The following is an 18,671-nucleotide window of genomic DNA, read 5'->3' on the forward strand; positions in this document are numbered from 1 at the left end:
ATCCGGCAATGCTCGTTCGCTTTGAAAAACAGATTTTCACCCACATTGTTTTATAGTCTACATGATCATATGTTAGACTTTAGTCATTTAAGACGTAACCATGTGAGAAAACTTATTTGTAAATGTGAGTTGCATGAGATTAAATTTCTAGGTAATTTCCAAGCTAACTGTTTTTACCGTTATTTGAAAAAGCAAAGTTGGTATCATGTCTAAGCATAGCATACTATAAAAGTCGGGTAAATGAAATTCACATCTTTATCTATAAACATTAAAATTTAGTTGTTTGTATATACCAATCTGAAAAATCCTGCTTTTATGGCCAAGTCACTTTCACCCTTTGTAATGAATTCACTTCAACATCTATAAGCAATCCCAATTCAGGGTTAACTTACACTGCTAACTTCCATTTGTCTAAATTTAATCACAAACTCATTTTTATTTATACAACTGAGTTGTTGCAAGCGCCAAACAATATAAACTTGGACGTCTTACGAATGTGTTGTTGACGATTACCAGAAAATAATATCTTCGGGAAAGGCTATTAAATACATATACATCAATCACAGTATCTTATGGCAAAATAAGAGAGAAAGCAATCAATCATCTACATAGATGATACGTAAAAGCAATTAATTTAAACAACTATTAGTTACAAAAAGAAGAAATTAAACAACTATAAGTAAAACATTCAAATCACAATTAAAAATACATATCTGCTGATAGCAACTAAAGATGGTTTTGGGAAGACAAATTGAAAAATGATACGTAATTACGTATACCTCAAAGTGTGTATATATTTTTTCAAAGTGACCACGTAAGATCTAGAGAAAGGCAAAGATTGAGTAATTTTGGAACTTTGATGTACATTCGAACCTATGTTATATGGAATAAGACTTGGGTACGTAGAAGTGAAATCATATGGAAGTGTAGAAGCAAAACTTTGTAAAAAGTTAATAAATGGATATATCTTAGAAGCATATATCCATATATATATATATATTTATGAATAATTTTATAAAACATGTGACTAAGAAGTATATGATTTAAATTAAAAATTAAAATCACTTATTCATATGGTCAATTAATATGTTGCGATAAAATTAAGATACAAGTTTGGTTCATTATTTATATTTTGTTCTTCTATATATGTCCATGCAATTGTTTCTCTCTTCCTCATCTTGATCCTTCTCTGGAACTCTCTTATCATATATTTTTATAAAAAGTTCTACAGAAAATGGCTGAAAATTTTGCTTTTGTTTTGTTCGGAACCAAAATTTCTAAACACAATGGTGATACTCCCATTCTGCTAATCGACCATGATACTGCATCAATCGCTTCTCTCACTCCAATGCTTAAACAACATTCGTACAAGGGTAAAAATCTAATTACCTGCTTTAACTTTTCTTTTATTTATTTTTATATATATTGTAATTGTTATTATCTATTGATTTTTCGGTCATATTTTTTTTCATCTATAATGTTAACATTATGATTCAAAATGGTTGTGAGATAATACTTCAAAATATTTGAACTAATTTGATGAAAATATTTTGAAAAATAGAAAAAGTATGTAAAAATACAAATTTTCTTTATTTTACACTTACTGATTACTGATTTGTTTGAAAATACATATTTTCAAATTTTTATTCATGAAGATTTATGTTGGTCCATATTTTTTTTTTAATTTGTTGCTATATAAAAAAATTTCGAGTTTTGCTAAAACCTATCATTTATCTAACAATAAATATTTATATATCAAGTATCCTCTAATAAAAATCCATAAATTTTAATTATTTTCTAAATTTTGTAGAGGATTAAGAATTTTAAAAGAAAATTTTGATTTTTTATTCAACCCTTGGTTTTTAAAATTTTCCAACAACTAATATATAAATTGATATTTAGTGATAAGTGTGAATGTGGCAAGTGAGGCTGTATCAATGCTCGAAAAACAGAAGGACATCGTACTTGTCATCGCCAACAATGAAATGCCTCATATAGATTCGCATTCGTTTTACACTTCTTTGCTGACCAAAGATATTCCTTTGATATGTAAGGCGTCCTCTTTCTTATTACTATTTTGCTCATTTGCTTAAATTATAAATTAACTTTTTCATCTTGTACATGTTAAAAAGTGATCAGTTCAGAGGGGAAGAGAAACAAATCATCAAACTCTTTGGAAAAAAGAGCGTGTTATTTCCTAACAAGGCCTATTCATGAGAAAGATATCAATAACATGTTGCAACATGTCTTACCTAATAAGAGCCAGAAGTTAGAAAAAATAAGCATACCTAATAATGCTGAGGCCTTACTGCGTATAAATCAGATGAAAGCTTTCAGAGAAAATCTTAGGAGACAGAGAACAGAAGTAAATAATATAGAGAGTAAAGTTAGAAGACGCAGTAATTTATGGACTTGTGAGAATCACTTGAAGTTCTTGTCTGCTATCTCTAACTTGGGTGACGAAGGTACAGTTTTATTTCATTGTTGACCATTATTTTTTTGCTTCATTCATATTCTTCTACTCTTTTATTCTACAGATTCTCATCCCAAATCCATATTGAGTATTATGAATGTTCCAAATTTGACTCACCGGGAAGTCGCTCGCCACCTTCAGGTTCATATGTATACTTTTTTTATTCAACATGTTTAGTGTTTTTACTATGTTGATCTTATTATATTATTTTCTTCATATATTTCTCTAGTCTTACAAAGCTAAAGTTGATCGAATGAATGAAACACTATCGAGGAAAGAGTGGATACCAACAAATAAAACATTTGAATACCCTTCAGACTACAAATATCCTTTCACATTATCCAACATAGCAAAAAATTTATTTTCAGGTAACTCCATGCATGTGGTATTCTCTCAAAGGAAGAACTCTTTTTCATCATTCATCATTCAAAGTAAATACGTTTCTTTTTATCTGTTTCAGGTAAGAACCTTATTAGGTAAAGGGATACAAAGCTAAAGTTTTATCTAGGAGGGCAAATGGACTTAAGCAGTAGCCAGTGGCAGAGGTAGTGAAGCAGTGTGGGGTCATATGACCCCCCTATGAAATTAATATTTTCTCTATTGTTAATGTAATTTTGAATGAAGTTGGTGAAATATTCAGATAAAATTAATGTCCCCTATGTATGTGTTAAATCTTCCAAATGCACTTACTATTTTATTTATTTTGTTTTATGAGTTATAAGGAATTTGTCCGTGTTTCATTCGTAGATTTTAATTTTTGAAGTGTTTGAATTGACATTTGTTTTTAGTTTCAAAATCCTTATATATTAAATTAAAACAGAAAGACTTTTAAAAAATAACCTTAATTTTGTATGTTATTAACAAATTTTTTATTATGCTTATGTATCATCACCACGAGCCTTCTAATACTATATATATATTAACTAACCCTCTACTTATTAGAAATATTACGACATATGTCATCGACATAATTATCTATCATTTATTCTTTATATTAAGTGTTATGTATATTTGGTTCTACAGAAGGCGACAACATATGCAATAAATCAAAGTTATTTTCTAATATTTTTAAAAGCCAACCGTATGAACATCTACAAATATTTTTCCAGATGAATCATTTCAACAATAGACATATATACAACCTTTTATCAAATATATTATGATAAATAATTTAGAAAATTAGATTTCCGAACTCAATTTTCTTAGTCTATGGAAAGAAAAATCATTGCAGTAGATGATGAGTATATTATTTATTTTTATTATAATACATACAGACTTCATTAAAACCATATATGTAAGGAGTTGATGTAACCAATTTCAACCATTTAGTTTATTTGTTACATGATCAAAAAGTAATAATATAAAACATATTTAAAAATGTAACATGATTTTATTTATGCACATAATATTCACGTATAGAAATATTTTAGTTTAGATTTATAGTCATATAAAATTGTTAAATATAATTGTAATTTTAGTGCATTTCCAAAAAAATTTGCTGCGTATTAAACATATTAGCGCAGTAATATATCTATGTGATTTTTGTTAAATATGTTAACTCTACGATAACATCAATATTCTATATTACTTTCAAATGGAATACACATCAAAATTGCAAAATCATATTTTCATGTCAAACTGCAAAACCACATTTTTCCATCACTAAAATGAGTGTATTGATTCATTTGGAATAATAACGATTTAGCTACTATTTTCAGCCATGACGCTATAATCAAAGATGTTTTACTTTTGTGGCTACTTTTCTATAGCCACAGATTTTCGCTTTATAACCACAAAATCTTGATGGCTATGGCGTACATTTTTACCATAGTAATGAAAGCTATAATGGTTGAAGCTATCACTAGTGATACTTCAGTAACACTTCTTTTAACTCCATCAAAAGATTTTAAGTACTTTTTTGCATTGATGATCATATCACTAAAATAAGTAGATTGTTGCATTTCAGCATTTGGAATATGAGAAATTGAGAATGCAGATTAAAACAATATTAATTTATGGATAGAGAGATCTGGGTTTAAGAAGAATGGCTGAATGGAAAAATGAAGTTTTAAAGTAAGCTGTTAATCAACCCCTGGTCACGAGGTACAAATCAACATTCATTCAGAAGAATCGTGTTAAGGTTTCTTTAAACGCTCGCTGTCCCGAACATCGAGGTCTCGCCGCATCCCGCTTTGCTTGACGCTGGCGGTGCCCCTGTCCGTGCTAAGCCCTGCCGACGAGCTCCACTGTACCTCCGCTCGTTCCGGTGAGATTTTGGATGTCAGCACTCGAGTATCACACCTGACGAAACTCTAATCGTTAGATTAGTGAACTTTTGTTGGGTATGGGCTTTAGCAAGTGGGTTGGGTTTCAGGCCCAATTGCAGGTCACACACCTTTTTGTTCTATCAACTAGACATCTGTAAATCATCCAGTTGGAAAATACAGTATAAGGTCAAATAGTAGAGTAAATATGTTGCAATAAAAAAGAAGACATGGTTGTTGACCTTTCGGTTTTAAGTTGGCAATATAGTTAGTGTTACAAAAAAAAAAGTTGGCAATATAGTTAATAATATGTGGTCAAATGGTCAATTAATATTTTACTGTAAAAATTAAGATACATTTTTTTCTTTTGGAAATTAGTTTTAACCTTAGTTTGACCATAATTTTTTATATATGTCCATGCAGTTGTTTCCCTTTTCTTCATCTTGATCTTTTTCTCGAACTCTCTGATCAGAATTCTTTTTGTATAAAACATTTCTATAGAAATGGCCAAAGAAATTGCTTTTGATGTTACCGGAAACAAAATTTCTAATTCCAATGGTGATACTTTCATTCTGCTAATCGATCATGACATTGCATCGATCTCTTCTCTCACTTCAATGCTTCAACAACTTTCTCACAAAGGTAAAGATCTTGTTACTCGTTATAAATTTTCTTTTATTTCGCTGTTTATATAATAGTTATCATTTTTCTATTCACATATTTATTATATCCATTTATAAATGATTTCATCTATTATGTTAACATTATGATTCAAAATACATAGATTTGTGGTTATTAATATTTGAACTAATTTGATAAATCTATTTAAGCTATAATTAATTATTTTATTAAAAATGTATAAAAAAATATAACATTTTATCTCAATTTTAGTTATTCATTTGAATTTTTATGGTATTCCATTATAGAAAATATATGAAACTAAATTTATCTAAATATAATATGTTAGATTAGCATGAAATATAATCAACAATACAAATCTTAACTATTATTTTTATTTCTGAAGATAACTAAAGGTCTAATAAGAAAAAAATTGCTTGTTTTCTTCAACATTTGGTTTTGAACTTTTCAAAAAACTAATATATAAATTGATGTATTAGTGATAAGTGTCAATGTGGCAAGTGAGGCTGTATCGATGCTCAAAAAACAGATGGATATCGTACTTGTCATCGCCAACACTGAAATGCCTCATATAGATTCACATTCCTTCTACACTTCTTTGCTGACCAGAGACATTCCTTTAATATGTACGCTTATTTAATGCATCATCTTACTATTTTGTTCATTTGTTTAATGTATATGGTAACTTGTTTTTTTTTTTATCTTGTACATGTTAAAAAGTGATCAGTCCAGAGGGAAAGAAAGCTAAACCATCAAACTCTTTGGAAAAAGGAGCGTGTTATCTCCTAGAGAAGCCTATTTCTGAAAAAGATATCAACAACATGCTGCAGCATGTCTTATCTAATAAGAGCCAAAAGTTAACAAAAATCAGCATACCTAAAAGTGGAGGGGGCAATATGGAGAAACGTATAAATCAGATGAAAGCTTTCAGAGAAATCCTTAGGAGACAGCGTCCATCATCTTTTCTAGGAAAACCATTGTTAAAAAAATCAGCGTACCAAGAAAGAAGAAATATAGCAAATGTTGAAAGGAAAAACAAAACTGTGTATCCTGTTGAGTTTGAAAATAAGAGAAATGAAGGAAATAATATAGATAGTAACACTGGAATACGCAATAATTTCTGGACTTATGAGCATCAGATGAAGTTCTTTTCTGCTGGCGCTAACTTGGGTGAAAAAGGTACGATTTTTATTTCATTTTGACAATTTCTTCTTTGTTTCAATCATATTCTTTTACTCTTCTATTCTGCAGATTCTCATCCAAAATCCTTATTGGGGATTATGAATGATCGAACATCGAAGAATGAATATCCTTTCACATTATCCAACATAGCAAAGAATTTCTTTGCAGGTAATAACTCCATGGGAATTCTCTTAAAAGGGAGAACTCTTTATCATCACTCATCATTCATCACTCAATGTAAATATGCGTATTTCATAAAATTTCAGATAAGAACCGGATTAAGGAGAGGGATACAATGGCGCTAAAGTTTTATCAAGGAACAAAAATGGACTTAAGCCGTACCTCTTGGTTTGGTAATATACCAAACAGTTCATCCATGGAAGCAGATCGTGTACCTGCGGCCACAAGTAACATCCCACCTTGCAACATTTCTCCCACTGATACTGTTAGCCATACCAATCTGGTTTCAACTAGCTTAAACGATAACAATTTTCTTGACCATTCTGGCCTGCCATCAAGCGTTGGTACATCTAACTCAGGTGCGTTTGATAAGTTATATGCTTCAATATAATTCTAGCACGTTTCAGTTTCTAAACTAGTATAAATTAGATGTTCTTCCTAAATTTAATTTGAACTTACTCTTCCGCAAGACTAATCCAGATCAGTTGGGTTGTGTTTCTTTAGGAGAAATGTGTGCTACTTCTGAAGATATGATTCTATCTACAGTTCAAAATGATGTTATCCATTGCGAACCAAGTCATACTTCTCTGAACAGTGAGGTCACTCTTCAAAGCAATATGACACTTCCTCAAACCAATATAATTGATATAGGTAATACTTCTTTTAGAGAATGCTATGTTATTCCTAAAGATATGATATCATGTGAAACTGATATGACTCTTGAGAGTTTGGTCTCTGGTGGATTAAATTGTGGAACTTATTAACTAGTATGACCATTCTTGGAACCAATATAAACATATGAACCAGATTTCTTCTTAAAAGGTTACGTTATTCCTAAATATATGATTCCTCTAAGACTAATACAAATTTATTTCTTTGTGAAATAAATTATGCTGCTCTAGGTAATGCGACTCCTCTTGAAACCAACATAGAAGATATAAGCCAGTTTCAACAAGATGCATGTTATGATTTGCCGATTGAAGATTTGATTTCTTTTGACACTGACGTTCATGAGATGGACATGCAGCATGTGTTAGGAAATAATGGTTCTTCTGAGGTGAATATTTTGCCCAACACTCATGTCGACCATGAGGATTGACGACAAGTTTTAAATGATAAGTATATGTTTATTAGTGATAGAGAATAAATGAATAAACCAAGACATTAAATGATATTGGACTTGTTTTATATATTGCAAGTGCATTTTACATAAATAAAAAAACAATATATTGCATGAACATTTTATATTCGTTTTGTATGTCAAAAATACATATCATACTAGTGCATGTGCATTATTTACATATATATAATAACAATGTAGATTTCATAATTTCTTTAGACTCTCAGTAATCTTCAGGTAAATGCGTATTCAAACACTTAGTTATAATTATATATCTCATTAACTTTGGTTTGTTCATATTATATGTTTTCTTGGTTGTAATTTAGAACGGATGAAGGCTATCTACTGTCAAAGGGTTCGAATGCATCAAATTCATTTCAGTATCAAGTTCTTTGTGTTGTGCAACATATATTTAACCAAAAATGCAAATCATAGCCTCCCACAAAACTCTAACTAGCATTGTAAATTCATTTCTGTATCAAGTTTCTTGTCTATATTATTTTGCAGTACCTTGAAGAAGTTGGATGGCCGAAGCAGGCTGTGTTATGCTTGCACACAGCCAAAACGCCTGGTTGTCAAGGTTGATTTTCTCTCCTGCACCACATCATGCAGCTAAGTCTGAATATTAGAGTCTCGAATATGGATATTCGTTAGAATTTTTGGTTAATCCCACACCTAATTTAACAATTTGATTACTGTTGCTCCAAGAGAGTTGCTGACGAGATGAGAGTCAAGCTTGAGGACGAATTTGGTTATACCATTTGATTCATAGGCTATACAACTTCGGTAGGGATTCTTATTTTAAGCTTAAACTAATATCAACAGGAAGCTATGTTCAGGAAGGTTTTTGCAATCATCAAATTGGATACAAAAATTTATATTAAGACAGCAGCGGAACTTCTCATGCAACGTAAAATATTTCGTCTCTGAGAAGATCTCTGTGTATATGTGTTATCAGTTCATGAAGCTAACTGCAAGTCTCGTTTACAGGTGGGATTTTAAAGCTCTTGAAGATGCACTATGTAAACGTATTATAATCACACCCGAGGAAGTTAACAAGTGAAGTCTTGCTAAAGACCGATTGTTCGATTGGTAATGGATCTTTATATATTTGATGCTAACTGAATATCCCTAGTTATGTGTAGATTGATAGACAAGATTATAAAAGCCAATCGGGCAAGATGCTACTGCTATCATATTTGGAACAAAATCAGAATCCCAAACATAAATGAATACCAAAACAAAGTTAAACTTCAAAAAATATCTACAAGTAAACTACACATATCAAAAGCATATATGAACCTAGTAAGACAAGACGGTCTGTCAATTCTCAATGCCTTTTGAGAAGATTAGTGACTAGGAAAAGAGCAGATAAATCTCTATTACACATTGGGTCTAACTACTGTTTTTTCATTAAAAAAACAACGGGCTTATACATCAATAACAAAACCATCTCTGGTTTATTGATTGAGACGTGTTTCCAAAATCAATCTCTTTTATTTACCTTAGAGTTGCACCGATCATCAATACACAAACTTGTCTCACTCAAATCGAATTGATTCAACAAAACAGACAATCAAAACACACACTTCCTAAAAGAGCCAAATTACCAAATGTTGGAAAGAAACCCTAACCATTTTCCACGGTAAAGGGCTGCGACTTCCTGAACTCACGCTCCGGGAAGGATATGGAGAAGAAGAGCGCGAAAGAGACCTAGACGGACTCGAAACTGAGCGGGAAGAAGATCTGGAACTGGACCGAGATGACGACCTAGAGACAGAAGGAGAACGACAGCCTCGGCTTTGAGAATTCTTTTTTCTTCTTTTCTTAGTTTATAAATTATTAATTATTAACTAAATATTAATTAATCTGAGGGTAAAACGGTATTAATTTAATTAAAATAGTATTAGGACATTTTCAAAGGGAAAAGGTTTATAGGGACGAGAACTCCTCTTTTTTTTACCTAGTTTAGCAAATTTTTCAAAAAAAAAAATCACATTTAAATTTTGGTGGAGATCATTTTGATGAGTGATCATAGGTCGTTTTGACATATTATTCTGCTAAATAGGTAATATTCAAACATATAATTTACAATTATCATTTTCCATGTAAATCCAAATTTTTATGTAATAAATTAATTGTAATTTAAGAGAATATAAATTTATTTGTTTTTTCCTGCTATGATACTCGTTTTTTTTTTTCCACTCGAATTTTATTGAATGGGTTTAAGCCCAACAGAAAGATTACAAACAAAAGGTCAAAAGATCTGGCCAAAGATAAAGCCCAACACACGGGCCGTATAACGAAAACTACCCCATGGGCCAAAGCCCAAACAACGAGAACCCGTTGAGGAAGAAGAGACACGTCCACCCCACGTGTCCGATCGCCCAGCGATCAATGAACACGCGTCAAAACGCATACCATCTGCTTCCACCGGAGCCAGAGAAAGTCACGACGGAGCTCCGCCGACGGCGGAAACGAAGCAACGAAAACCGATCACCCAGAGCGGTTTACCCGAAGCTCAACCGAAGAGACAGACTAGCAGATCTGCGAAACAAAGAAGAACAACAACCGCCTACAATCGATTGAAATCCTCCGACAAGATCAGAGAAATAAATCGAGAGGCAGTGAACGAAAGAAGATCGGAGACACATATCAAGATGAAACCGGGATCAACCCGGAGGATAGCCAGCGAGAACGATGCTGACGAAGCCACCGTCTCCCGGAGACAAAAGCCGGCAAAGCTGGTGCCGAACGAACCACCGCTATCCGGAGACAAACCGGCCGACCACTGATGGAGATAGTGCGACGCCGGAAGCAAAAACCGATCGGAAAAACCTCCTTATTTCTACTCCTTGTGAAAGATTAAGATTGAGAACAAGGAATATAGAGAGAAAATCCTCTCTCTAAAAGAGAGGAGAGAGGTCAAACCGTCCACACGCGAGCTTTTCACTATGATACTCGTTCTTGTCATGATTCTGATGAGTAGTTCTACGGAAGAAAAAACTGTGCTAGATAATAGATTCATATGAAATGCGAACAAAACATATTTTCATGTATAAGACCTCCAAGAAGCAAGACGTGGAAGATGTTGACAAAATATATGTATATAGTCCATTTAATGAAAAGAAAAGTCAACTCAGCAAGTGCACCATCATCGAAGTTGCGGCTTATGGAGTGCACCACGTGTGTTGTAAACGCCAGACAATTTGCCGCCGTTTGGAAGAGATGGTAATAACAAACTTTAGCAGAGGCGAGAGACTCTCCTTCACTATTTTCTTGAATCATATTATAATGCAACCAAGAGCATCAACGTTTGTACATATACAAATTGAACGATTCAAGACTCGTTGAGTTTATCATTTTAGTTTACTTTAATTTTTGGTTTATGCTAAAATGAGTGAAAAAGCTGGGAACTCTGCCGTTGATTCCAAAAGCATTAGAGACACCATCTGCAACGCCGGTGCCGGAGCCGCCGCTGGTCAGTTTTCGGTTTATCTCATCTTTATCTTGATTCTTGGTTGATTTTGGAACTTTCTCAGGTGCAATCGCTGCGACTTTTGTTTGCCCATTGGATGTGATCAAGACGAGGTTACAGGTTCATGGTCTTCCTGAAACTCGAAGAGGTATAAAAACATGAATAAATTATAAAACATATATTCTCAGTAGATGTTTTCCTTTTGAGGATATATGAGATGTGTATGCTTTTATCATCATCTGAATATATTTTATCAGGTAGTGTGATCATTACAAGCCTAGGGAATATACTAAAGAAAGAAGGTGTTAGAGGAATGTATCGAGGCCTTTCACCAACAATCATAGCTCTCCTTCCCAATTGGGCTGTGAGTTTCCACTTGATTATAACTTGCTCTCTTTGTTACTTATGATCATTGAGATGGCATAAGAGGTCTTCATGTCTTTCCACAGGTGTACTTCTCTGTATATGGAAAGTTAAAGGATCTGCTCCAGTCAAGTGGTCTGTGCCCACTACTCAATGTTTGCCAGTATTAATTTTTTTTGCTTAGTTTTGATTTTTTTAAATCTTGTATCTTTGTTAATATTCTTGTGATAGATGGAAAGCTAAGTATTGGTGCAAACATGGTAGCAGCTGCTGGTGCTGGAGCTTCCACATCTATTGCAACTAATCCACTTTGGGTTGTCAAAACAAGATTAATGGCAAGTTTTTTTCTTTTGTTGGTTTCAGTTCCATTCCGTTGAGTCCCTAATGTTTTCCCTATTTTTCAGACACAAGGAATGAGACCAGATGTTGTACCTTATAAAAGCATGTTGTCTGCATTTAGTAGGATTTTTAGGGAAGAAGGATTCCGAGGGTTGTACAGGTCAGTATCTCCAATGAAATCGCAGCTAAAGTTTTTAAAATTTATTAATATTTGTATTGTTATTTGCTTTGTGCTGAAACAGTGGCGTTATACCTTCTCTGGTGGGAGTTAGTCATGTTGCGATCCAGTTTCCAGTATATGAAAAGATCAAGCAATACATGGCAAACGTAGGTAAGCAGTGATCTCTACAAGTCTTGTTATCTTCGTAATCTCAGTTGTTTCTGATCATAGTTAGTTCAAGTTCTCAGGTGATAAAAGTGTGGACCAGTTAAGCCCTGGTGAAGTCGCGGTCGCCTCTTCAATATCTAAAGTAATCGCCTCTGTATCAACATACCCGCACGAGGTCACTTTCCCATCCTCTGTTTTTCTCTATTTCACTTCTATTTCATCATTTACACAATGCTCTCTGTAAACATTTCAGGTTGTGAGGTCCAAGCTTCAAGAACAAGGGCAAGTAAGAAACGCCAAGGCTAAGTATTCGGGTGTCATTGACTGCGCAAAGAAGGTGTTTAGAAATGAAGGAGTTCCCGGGTTTTACCGAGGCTGTGCTACTAACCTACTGAGGACAACACCGTCTGCGGTTATTACATTTACAAGCTATGAGATGATCCATAGGTTTCTTGTACAAGTACTCTCTCCAGATAAGGAAAATTGAAGCAATAAAAACAGATAAGTTCAACGTGAAAAAAAAACAAACCAGTTTAATAATAACATAAGATTTTTTTTTGGTCTACATAATAACATAAGATTTGTTGCCAAGATACGAGAATTTTATAAAAAGGATAATATAATTTGTTCATATAGGAAACAAATTGTTTCCATTGTCACATTAAAAAGAGAAGAAATAGATTATACGTTACTCAGTAATGGTACCAAGCTTAGGACGCCAAGCTCGCTTGAGAAGCCTCTTGCTGAATCCGAACCAAACCGATGACTCCAACTGTGAACTAGTAGATGCGTTTAGTTTAATAGCTGCCATGGCTGCAAGAACTTCTTCTTTTGTTTTCCCCTTCGGTGGTCTCTCCTCTTCTTCTTCTTCCTCTAGAGGAGACGAAGAGACGAATAAGTCTCTCAGTTTGCGTCCAGCCACGTCCTTGTCAGCAGTCTGATGAATCAGCGGCTGCTCCCGGCGGCTAGGCGATCTAAGACTCAGAAGCATCTTTAAGGTTGTCTTCTTGCGACGAAACTGTACCAAAGGACTTGTACTAGGGCTTGGACTTCGTGTGGGGCTTTGTTCAACTCCACACTGCGTCGCTAGGAACTTGAATCTCTGGAGCGTCGCCATTGGTTTGGTATTATTTCAAAAACCTTAAGAGTTAATAGTTGTAATGGTGCCTCGTATGTTTCCAAGTGATAATCAAAAACCTTATAAATGCAAAAGAAAATTGTTCTTTTGATTCTTTTGAAGCAGTCTTTGTTCTCAAAAGTGCGTGCTTTGAATGGAATTTTTGTGGACCTTAAGGACGTAGTTTCCAATGAAATTCCAAATGTGTCATTATTGATGGGTCTTTGCAGAAAAGATTGAAAAAAAAAAAAAAAAAAAGTGTTTTGTTTATTCGATTCCTTTTTCTTTCTCATGTTGTGTGCACTTTTACTTTCTTCAATGTGCATAGAAGGAAGGAATCGTTTCCTCTGTTTTTAAAACCTTTTTTGAGACAAAAGAAAAGGAAATAATGTGCGAGCTGGTGAGAGCTGATGAGAGCCACGTGTTTCTGGTGTTAGATTCATCTTCCCAGCTTTAAAGATTCTTGTGTTGTTACTGTGTGTTTCAGTGTTAGAAACTTAGAATGAAGACAATAGTACCTGTGTTACAAAAAAAAAAAAGAAAAAAAAAGAAGACAATAGTACCTTTTGTGATTTTGGTGACTACTAGTTAATTCATTTGCTATAAAACTGTCTTACTAGACTACACTTGGAGAATCGTGTGGAAATAATGGCCTTCATTATGAATGCATTTTCATTAGTTTTTAGGTGGTTTAGCTCTAAAACTCTAAAACAATAAACAAGAATGACTGATTTTAGTCTTCAACTCCACGATCAGCACTAGCGATACGTGGTATTGTTATACTTGAAGCCTATGGTCGTTGTTTCTTTCTGGTCATCATAGCATATGCGCTCCTCAGTCTAGATTGCCTTTAGTTCTTGTAAAACCTCATCTATTGTTAGTGCCATGGCCTTGTCTAGCGAAAAGCCAACTCTGCCACCATTTCTACAAATTTCCTAACTGCTTCACCCGTCTAGTAGCCAAGGCTCTGATCAATCATTTATGGAGAGTGATTTTGCATTTGTAACATACTTTAAATATGTTAGCTCAACAAGAACAATCCCTAAGTGGTGTATGTCACAAAGTGTTGATTATCCTGTGGGGCTATTGAAACAACTAAACAAGAGTTACATTATCCATAACTATGACACAAAAGTTCGTAATTATGTATTTAAAATTTTAATCAATAAAATATATATTTATTTACTCGGTTGAGACGTCTTAATTATCCGCACCAGCCCTCATCTACGCGTAGGAATCTTGTGCTTATACATAAGGAAAAATGAAGCCGACCAGGTCTTCGGCCATAGAAAGACATACCCATGCGAGAGATTTTTGCGGCACGAACATGTTGCATATAAACAAGTTCAGTATGTGTGTGAAGACATCGTTGAATTGATTTAGAAAGTGTCAATTTTGTTGAACTTTATATATGAAGTATGACGTTGTGTATCATATATATGGCCAGTTATGGACATAATTATCTTCCAAATTTTAAAGAACTAATATACATAAGTTTTGTGATCTTCAAACTGTATAAAAAAAAAAATTCTTAATATGTTTATAACTCCTTAAATTTCAGAGTCGTCCCTATCAAATATTTTCATAAAGTAATAATTGAGTTGTCTAAGTGCCTAGTATAAAGTATAAACCAACATAAAATTAAAGCAGTTAAAGTCGACATCGTTGCAGTCCAAAAAGAAGACAATCTTCATCTAAGGAACAAAAGAGATTTGATTTGGAGTCCAAGGAAGAACAGTTTGGGCTCAAAAATAAAAAGAAAATGGGTCGTTGAATTTGCGCCTCCTTTAAAAATTAGGTTGGCCCAACTCCGATACCTTTCAGTTTTCTCAAAAACGTTCATTCGCTCATCATTTTAGGGTCTGTTTGTTTCTCCGTCTGCATGGACCATCTGAATGAAAATAAGAGTTTTGTTTGTTTAGGTATTAAAGTGTAACTCATTCAGATAGATCATCAGGATGAAAATTTGTATTTTCCCGCCAAAACAAAAAAATCTCGTTTTCCCGCAAAAACTGTAAAAATGTGTTCCCGCCAAAAACGTGTTTTCCCGCTAAAACCGCAAAAAACGCATTTTCCGCCAAAACCGCAAAAACGTGTTTTCCCGCCAAAACCGCAAAAAAAAAAGTGTTTTCTCGCCAAAACCGCAAAAACGCGTTTTCCCGCCAAAACCGCAAAAGCACGTTTTTCCGCCAAAATTGCAAAAAACGTGTTTCCTTCCAAAAACGCAAAAAATGTGTTTTCCCGCCAAAAACGTGTTTTTCCGCCAAAATCGCAAAAACGCGTTTTCCCGCCAAAACCGCAAAAATGCTTTCTTGCCAAAACTGCAAAAATGCGTTTCCCGCCAAAATCGCAAAAACGTGGTTCCCTCCAAAACCACAAAAACGTGTTTTCTCGCAAAACCGCAAAAACCTGTTTTCTCGCCAAAACCAAAAATTTGTATTTTCCCGCCAAAACAAAAAAATCTCGTTTTCCCGCCATAACCGAAAAATCTTGTTTTCCGCCAAAACAGAAAAAATTTGTTTTCTCGCTAAAACCGAAAAATTTTGTTTTTCCGCCCAAACCGCAAAAAGAAAACTCGTTAATTTTGAAATAATTATAATGTAAATATATTAAACTAAATAATTAAATATAATATAGTTAAAATTAATATCAAACATATGATTAAATCAACACAAGGTATTTTGGTAATTTGCTTACTAAACTCATTTGAATGGAAATGAAAATAAAGAAACAAACATAAGATCTATTTAGATGATTCATCTAGATGAACTATATAGATGGACAAACAAACAATCACAAAAATCTGAATGGATCATTTGAATAAATCATACAAATGAATCATTTTGATGAAGATGACAAATGGTGAAACAAACAGCTTCTTACTATCCAAATCATAAAAATATTTTAATATACTCTAAATAGTAAATTCTAACAGAATACTTTCTTCACTGTGCAACATGCTTGTCAACTTGATTTCACTTTATTTTCCATGCATAACAATCAAATTACCTTCACCATCATCATTATTATACCGAAAATCAACGTTTTATTATAATTTATACTATCTGAATGGCTCTTCTATAAACTATACTGAGGGATTAAGACAATCTGGTGGTTGAGAATAATTACTCCATATACAGAGTATCGATTGTAGTTTTATATTATAATAACTAGTGTCCATTCCATTCACTTTGATGCATACGTAGAGTAACCATATTCAGAGCTCTAGTCATCTAACCAACTGATTATATCTCTAACACAAAATACAAACATCATATCAAATTAAAGAGATTATATTTTAAGGAAAATAAAATGAATCTCAAGTACAGCGTGTATATTTTGCATATTCAACATATTTTGAATATGCATGTTCTTTCACTGTGCAACAACATGCTTGTCAACTTGATTGCATATCATTGGCCGTGCGTAATAATGAAATCACCATTATCATTATCAGACCAAAAACAATCATTTTATTATAATTATTATCATACTAAAACCAACATTTTATTGTATTTAGTCTTCATCTGAAGAGATTAAGACATTTTGCTGGTTGCCAATGATTACTCCATATACAGAGTGTCGATTGTATTTTGATAATATTGTTGTTGTCTATTTCATTCACTTTTATGCATACGTACGTAGAGTAACGATATTCAGAACTTCTGTTATTCAACCAATTGATTTTTAATCTCTACGCACAATTTTTATTATATCAAATGAAAAAGAATATATTCTACGAAAAATAAAATAAATCTCAAGCGCAGCATAAATATTTGGCATAAGTATTACAATTGATATGTTAAATATTGGTTAATCATATGTTTAATTATTTTATGACAGATTTTTCTATAGTAGTCAATAATACATTAATGAGTGTAACCCTTTTAAATCAATAACTTATCAGTTATCACTGTTTTGTGTGAAATAATTCATAACTGTTCAATCCATTTTATTCATTATGGTTCAAAAATAATACTTAACAGTTAAAAAAATACTTAATCAGTTACACTAATAAACGGATTGAATCGGGTCAATTCACCATCTTGGCACATTCTGTGCGTAGGGATAATGTAGATAGTACCATCATGAAACGATAAGCTTAATTAGCTGTTCTAAATTAGTAGTCTTCAAAACACAAGTTGCACTAAAATCCAACTCTATCCCAAAAAAATCCAAAATCTAATCAAGTAAAACAATTTAGACTTTGCTTTGGAGTCTTTTCTAGAGCACCGAGCACATACGTTTTTATACAAGTCAATATGAAAACGTAACCGGAACGATAAAGCCCCCAACTAATATTCGATCTCATGCTGGCATGCTGCCGTCTTATAAAAGAAACAGTGGCGTGCATCTAACTGATGCCTGATGGATATGAATTTGGACCAAATCTATCTCCAGCTCATTCTGGTAGTTTTGACCTTATAACTTATGGCTATAAATGGTACATTGTTTTCCCGCTCATTCAGGAGAGACACGTGTGTGTAAATCTGTGGTGAACATGTCGTTGTTCTTACAATACGAAATTGCTTCAGACAGGGCCCACATGAGTTTCTAGCACCTCTCCGGCTTTCCCTTTTCTCTGTTTAAAGAAACAATTTAGAAAAATTCCGACTTTCCTAGAATATTCATATATCCCAGAATTTTTTGTAATTTAAAATAGAATTGACTATAATTTCTTAATTGTATGAGAAATTATTTTGCACCATATATTATAAGATAAAATCTGCTATGTAGACTGTTACGATAACTACCACATAAATCTATGTGATATCAAATTTACTTAATTGTATATTATAAGTATATTTGTAGAGGTTCATGTCTTTAAAATTAATGTTTCTTTTATGCATTGCTTGATAAGAAAATAAATGTATTTGGGAACATATCATAGTTGTCACATACTATATATAGCGTATTCTTGAACAGAAAAAAAAAGAAACAAAAACAAAAATATATATTCATTGAGGACCTCGGTGATCCTCTTCTTAACAAAGTACCACCAACATTCATAAAAAAAAAAGGTAACCACCAACACAATTATTTTTGGACGGCTTAAAATCCACAAACCTTATATCAATAATAGTGTAGAAAAAGGCAAATACTATACTGTGGTAGGTGGTTCGAACTTCTCATCAAATAGTTATGATTTTTAATTACTAGTAATAAAGTAATAAGTAATAACAACCCC

General features: G+C 33.1%; 4 protein-coding genes across 6 annotated transcripts; 3 read left to right on the forward strand and 1 right to left on the reverse strand.

The window, feature by feature from the left end:
- Positions 1 to 1,046: 1,046 nt before the first annotated feature.
- Positions 1,047 to 3,189, forward strand: LOC106357161 (putative two-component response regulator-like APRR6). Of its 3 annotated transcripts, none has more exons than XM_013796840.3 (6): positions 1,047 to 1,373; positions 1,903 to 2,049; positions 2,133 to 2,456; positions 2,538 to 2,614; positions 2,703 to 2,841; positions 2,934 to 3,189. In XM_013796840.3, the coding sequence occupies exons 1-6, from the start codon at positions 1,235 to 1,237 to the stop codon at positions 2,951 to 2,953; spliced, it is 846 nt and encodes a 281-aa protein (XP_013652294.2). In that variant the 5' UTR covers positions 1,047 to 1,234; the 3' UTR covers positions 2,954 to 3,189. The 3 variants fall into 3 exon arrangements, with proteins under 3 accessions (XP_013652294.2, XP_013652292.2, XP_048591987.1); XM_013796838.3 differs by having other exon boundaries at positions 1,050 to 1,373; positions 2,133 to 2,465; XM_048736030.1 differs by having other exon boundaries at positions 1,051 to 1,373; positions 2,133 to 2,461; positions 2,537 to 2,614.
- Positions 3,190 to 5,240: 2,051 nt separating this feature from the next.
- On the forward strand, positions 5,241 to 8,443 carry LOC125576190 (putative two-component response regulator-like APRR6). The gene is made up of 7 exons (XM_048735608.1): positions 5,241 to 5,379; positions 5,856 to 6,002; positions 6,097 to 6,555; positions 6,628 to 6,726; positions 6,825 to 7,097; positions 7,641 to 7,795; positions 8,366 to 8,443. The coding sequence occupies exons 1-7, from the start codon at positions 5,241 to 5,243 to the stop codon at positions 8,441 to 8,443; spliced, it is 1,350 nt and encodes a 449-aa protein (XP_048591565.1).
- A 1,664-nt stretch (positions 8,444 to 10,107) lies between these two features.
- Positions 10,108 to 12,929, forward strand: LOC106357163 (nicotinamide adenine dinucleotide transporter 2, mitochondrial). The gene is made up of 9 exons (XM_048736031.1): positions 10,108 to 11,339; positions 11,401 to 11,484; positions 11,594 to 11,700; positions 11,786 to 11,834; positions 11,931 to 12,034; positions 12,104 to 12,198; positions 12,281 to 12,369; positions 12,447 to 12,541; positions 12,620 to 12,929. Exons 1-9 carry the CDS (start codon positions 11,255 to 11,257, stop codon positions 12,851 to 12,853), a joined length of 942 nt encoding a protein of 313 aa, XP_048591988.1. The 5' UTR covers positions 10,108 to 11,254; the 3' UTR covers positions 12,854 to 12,929.
- On the reverse strand, positions 12,880 to 13,681 carry BNAA07G27110D. Its single transcript, XM_013796841.3, has one exon. It carries the CDS (start codon positions 13,481 to 13,483, stop codon positions 13,055 to 13,057), a length of 429 nt encoding a protein of 142 aa, XP_013652295.1. The 5' UTR covers positions 13,484 to 13,681; the 3' UTR covers positions 12,880 to 13,054.
- Positions 13,682 to 18,671: the final 4,990 nt, after the last annotated feature.

This window comes from Brassica napus, chromosome A7 (assembly GCF_020379485.1).
Source record: "Brassica napus cultivar Da-Ae chromosome A7, Da-Ae, whole genome shotgun sequence".
Taxonomy (NCBI): Eukaryota; Viridiplantae; Streptophyta; class Magnoliopsida; order Brassicales; family Brassicaceae; genus Brassica; species Brassica napus.

Bases quoted from the DNA above. Each gene is read 5' to 3' on its own strand.
- LOC106357161 (XM_013796838.3), top strand. From the start codon at position 1,235: ATGGCTGAAAATTTTGCTTTTGTTTTGTTCGGAACCAAAATTTCTAAA. The intron at 2,615-2,702 runs GTTCATATGTAT...ATATTTCTCTAG, and splicing joins AAGTCGCTCGCCACCTTCAG to TCTTACAAAGCTAAAGTTGA. The intron at 2,842-2,933 runs GTAACTCCATGC...TATCTGTTTCAG, and splicing joins AGCAAAAAATTTATTTTCAG to GTAAGAACCTTATTAGGTAA.
- BNAA07G27110D (XM_013796841.3), bottom strand. From the start codon at position 13,483: ATGGCGACGCTCCAGAGATTCAAGTTCCTAGCGACGCAGTGTGGAGTT.
- LOC125576190 (XM_048735608.1), top strand. From the start codon at position 5,241: ATGGCCAAAGAAATTGCTTTTGATGTTACCGGAAACAAAATTTCTAAT. The intron at 5,380-5,855 runs GTAAAGATCTTG...TTGATGTATTAG, and splicing joins TCAACAACTTTCTCACAAAG to TGATAAGTGTCAATGTGGCA. The intron at 7,796-8,365 runs GTGAATATTTTG...ATTATTTTGCAG, and splicing joins GAAATAATGGTTCTTCTGAG to TACCTTGAAGAAGTTGGATG.
- LOC106357163 (XM_048736031.1), top strand. From the start codon at position 11,255: ATGAGTGAAAAAGCTGGGAACTCTGCCGTTGATTCCAAAAGCATTAGA. The intron at 11,485-11,593 runs GTATAAAAACAT...ATATTTTATCAG, and splicing joins TCTTCCTGAAACTCGAAGAG to GTAGTGTGATCATTACAAGC. The intron at 12,199-12,280 runs GTCAGTATCTCC...GTGCTGAAACAG, and splicing joins GGATTCCGAGGGTTGTACAG to TGGCGTTATACCTTCTCTGG.